Consider the following 4,277-nt stretch of genomic DNA (forward strand, 5'->3'; position numbering starts at 1 on the left):
CTTTCCTTTTGCTAGGACAGTGTTTGAAATGTGTGATTTGACTTGACAGTTTTAGACTAGAACTGAGCCCAAGGATCACAATACTTAGTGTCTTTGCCCCAAAGCATGCTTATATACACACAGCACACACACAGCTTCACATGTGTTCACAAACAGGTACACACACATGTACATTCACACACACCCAGACAACGCAGGCTCACATGTGCTCACACACACACACGTACACATGTCCCAGAGCTCATCCTTCTCAGCCCAACTAATGCCCACAATACTTCATTTTAATCCCAGGTCCCCTCTCTTCTCTCTGCCAAGCTATCTCCCCGAGGCCCAAGGCCTTTGTAGACTCTGGAAGCCCATATTTCAGTCACCAATTGAGCTCTCCACTCTCAACATATTTGTTCAACTTTAAGGAAGACAGCCCCATTTTAAGATGACCACAATAGAACTCTCTTGTTTCCTCCCTAAATCTGTGGCTTCCTGATCTTTTCTACCTCAGAAGAAGGGGACTCTGTCTGTGTCCTCCCCCTACCTGGTTTCAGTTTGGCCTCAGCCCTCTGTCCCTTTACTCTGTCCAAAACACAAGTAAGTCCAGTGGATTCCACCTCCCAAAGCTGAACCCGGGCACTGCTCCCTGGGTTCCATCTGGATGGCTGCAGGGGTTCCCTGCTTCCCTTGGCTTCTCCCCAGAGCCATCCCCACCCAAAAGTCAGAATGACCTTCAACAGTCCTCCCAGGGCACTGAGTATAAACCCCAACCCACTTACACAGCCACTGGCCACACAACTTGCCCCAGTGAGACCCTCCCAACTTGCTCTGTTGTTCTGCTACAGTGGCAGACCCCTTCCTTCCTGCCTTAGGGCCCGCTCCTCCCCACTTCCACTGCATTCCAAGAGCCCTCAGCCCCCGGGAAGCTTGCTCATAAACCCTCCGATATCGCTCTCCAATTGTGCCCTTTATATCTGTCTCCCCCACTGGACAGCCTGCTGGAGGCCAGCACAAGGGCAGGGTTCTGCCCATTTCATTCACTCCTGGATTGCCAAGGCTTGGCATGGGGCCTGCCACACTGCAGAAACTCTCCATCTTACTGGATCAGCCACAAGTGCACACATGCAAACAGTCAGGGGAGAGAGGCCTAAGGGAACCAGGGCCTGTCAGGGCAGGTGCTGGGTCTGTAGGAGCAGGTGAGGGCAGGCTGGGAGTTGAAGAGTAGATGTGGCAGGCTCACCCTGAGTCTCTCCATGCGGTTACTCTCCGGCCCGTTCCACTGGATGATAAGCTTCCCGAGGTCCAAAAGGAAAACATCCCCTCGATTGAAACTCTTCCAGGACATCTCCACCTAGGGAGCAATGGGGGAGCAGGCACACCCCCACTCAGAGCCCACCTGTCATCCATCAGCCCTCTCCCTCATCCTTCCTCAGCCCCTGCCCTTTGTCCTTAGTGGGGCCTCAGGGCTCCAGCCAATGCCTAAGCAGGACCTGCCCACCTCTCCAGCCACCACGTTGCGCTTGCCCTTCACATGCAGCAGCCGCTGAACCTCATAGGAGTTGGTCTCCACATTCTTCATGCCGGAAGCTACGCCCCCTTTCTGGATCCTGAGAGGAGAGGTGAGCTGACCCAAGGGAGTTGGCAGGGAGGTGTACCAGGCCCCTGCCCTCCCAGATCCTGGGCTGCCTGGCTGCCAGTGGAGGCATCTGACAGTCAGGCAGGCACTAGGCAAAGTGAATACAGCACCTGCCTACTTTAAGGAGTCACTCGGTGTTAGTCCTGCAAGTGCAAGGTTGGCTTGTGGCATGACTTTGCATGAGCCTGACAGGGAGAGCCTCCTGAAAGTCTGAACCCTCGATCCTCCATCTTAGCCTAGTCCTTGCCCTGTGAAGGGGCCTGCAAAGATGGGGTGAAGTATGCAGAGAGTAGGAAATGTGAATGGGGACAGGGTCCCAAGGGCAGAAGATTGAAGTGGAAGGAAGAAGGGAGAGGTGCCACTCAGAAGCTCACTGGAGGGGACTACTGCTGTAGTGTGAGAGGAGAGGAGCAAACAAAAGCAGGGGGCTATGGCAACTGTCCTGCAGGTCAGTAGCAACTCAGCTCTGAGGAAAAGCCAGGAGGCCAAAACTTCAACTGGTACAGAAAAGCCGGCAGCCTGGGTTTTTAGTGTGAGAGCACTGCTTAGAGAAGAGGAAGCAGCCATTTGCTTTTCGTTAAGAGGGAGAGTGATTAGTTTCTGAGCTCTTCAGGACATTCAGATAGGAGCTGATTCATGAGAATTACAGAATTTCAGAATAGCCACTGGCCCAAGGACAGGCCAGTGGCAGAAATATGGGTGTAAGAGTGGAAAAGTAAAGTCACCCAAATCCAAAGGGGGTCTCCCTTGCCGCTCCTGCCACAGCCTCAGATTCCCTTCCTCAGCCCAAGTCATATCTATTGCCCTGGGGTGAGCCCCAACTCCCCCATCCCCACCGCTAACCTTTACCGCCCCCCCCGCCAGGTGCCCCTCCCTACACTATGCCCTGCTTGAAGTAGCCTCGGAAGGTGTCGCTCTCATTGCCCTGGACCTCGCGGTGCTGGACAGCTCGGCCCTTCAGGAAGTCATCCATCTGCGTGGTGTAGATGGCAGCTGCCCCCTGCTCGTCCTGCGATGAGGCCTGGCCGATCCAGTAGTGGATGTCATAGGACAGGGTGCTGCCCGTCTTGTGGATCTAGGGAGAGGGGGTCCAGTGTACTGGGGGCCCTAGACTCCCACAGACCCTCCCACACCCTGTGACTTCCCACATATATGTCATCTCAGACCACAGGTGAGCTTGGCACAGGTGAAGTGCACTGGGCTGGCAAGTCGGGGGCCCAGAGGCCGGGCCCAACCGTGCCACTGACTCTCAGAGATGTGGGACAAGTGCTTCCCCATTCTAGGCCTCGCTCACCTCATTTTGAAAATAACTTGCTTGGATTAAAGGAGTTTTCCCCAAAGTGAAATGAAGGGACCATCAGAGGTCCACAAGGTGATCAGGTTGTGTACAAACAAATATGTTGTATGAAATGATTGTGTAAATATTTTAAAGCTTTCTATTTGTGATGCATGACACTGCCTTCCATTTACAGTAATGTGTAGATTTATATTGTTAAATATATTAAAACTTAAAAGTGGGTCAATATAAGGAAAAAGAAAAATACGAATGCCTTAATACTACAGATGGTACCACGGTGTGGTGAAAATCAAAGTGTCATAAAAATGACAATGGATTTTGGAAACATGGGCTCAAGTTAGGGTGACATGGCAGCCAGCTCACAAGGTCCACTAAGACTGAATCCACAGAAGGTGGCCTCAGCTGGGAGCTAGTGGCTCAAGGGCAGGGAGAGCCTCTGACCCTTGTTACCAGGATTTGGCTGACCACCTGGGCATATTGAAGCCAGGCCAGCTCTCCCCACGTCTCCCAGGCCTCACTCACAGCTAGGACTACGTAGCAGTCACCATCAAAGAAGCTCCCAAAGGTGCTGGAAGGCACAGGCACCATCTGCATGGCCTACAAAGAGAAAAGGGGTCAGAGGGGGCTGCCGGGGGCCACACAGGACCCCTGAGGCCCGGGAAGAGGCAGCAGACCAGGAGAATGGATTATGAGGAAGGCACAAAGAAAAAGAGGGAATGAAAGGAGGGAAAAGGAAGAGGCCAGAAGGGAAATTTGCATGAGGGGCAAGAGAAGGGAAACTGAAGGAAGGAAAGGAAGAGGCAAGTAAGGATGACAGGACATGGGGAGGAAGGATGAAAGACAGATGAGGGAAAAACTCAGGAAAAGGAAAGGCAGGGGGTGTGAATGATGCATGAGGTGAGGGGTGACACAGGCAGGACTGGAGGAAAATAAGAGCAACCCCAGGACTCTGCCTTCCTTCACTTCACCCCAGGCCTGCCAGCCCCCCATGCCCAGACAGAGCCTCACCTCGATCCTCCATATCTGCAGCCCCGGGGTGGTGATATTTAGGGAGCCTTTAACTTGAGCACTCAGTTTGGTCATGGTGAGTAAGCCTGGGGAAGAAGGCATATGGTAAGTGACAGTCCCAGTGTCTGGGAGAGGAAGAGGATAGCCCCTGCCCCCAGTCTGGACTGTGATCCGCAAGGGCCCAGCCTTCGGCCTTACCACCTAACTCTGAACTTGACACTCTTGCTCAAGCGTCTGCCCGGATTCCCTGCATCTGCTGAATGAGGCCCTCACTCCTTAGCATGACATTCAAGGCCTTTCTAGTTCCAAATGAATTCCCCCTCCCTTTTTAATCTCTTTGACAAATGG

The 4,277-nt window shown here is 53.1% G+C and overlaps 1 protein-coding gene across 1 annotated transcript in view; it reads right to left on the reverse strand.

Moving 5' to 3' along the window:
• VIL1 (villin 1) overlaps positions 1-4,022 on the reverse strand; it is a 22,366-nt gene extending 18,344 nt beyond the window's left edge. The window contains exons 1-5 of the mRNA XM_012802215.2: positions 3,930-4,022; positions 3,444-3,518; positions 2,503-2,699; positions 1,487-1,595; positions 1,229-1,339 (exon numbers count right to left, since the gene is read on the reverse strand). Coding sequence (XP_012657669.1) covers positions 1,229-1,339; positions 1,487-1,595; positions 2,503-2,699; positions 3,444-3,518; positions 3,930-4,004 — 567 coding nt within the window. The 5' untranslated portion in view covers positions 4,005-4,022. The remainder of the gene's footprint in view (positions 1-1,228; positions 1,340-1,486; positions 1,596-2,502; positions 2,700-3,443; positions 3,519-3,929) is intronic.
• Positions 4,023-4,277: the final 255 nt, after the last annotated feature.

The sequence above is a fragment of the Otolemur garnettii genome, unplaced genomic scaffold (genome assembly GCF_000181295.1).
Source record: "Otolemur garnettii isolate 467f Iridium unplaced genomic scaffold, OtoGar3 scaffold00013, whole genome shotgun sequence".
Taxonomy (NCBI): domain Eukaryota; kingdom Metazoa; phylum Chordata; class Mammalia; order Primates; family Galagidae; genus Otolemur; species Otolemur garnettii.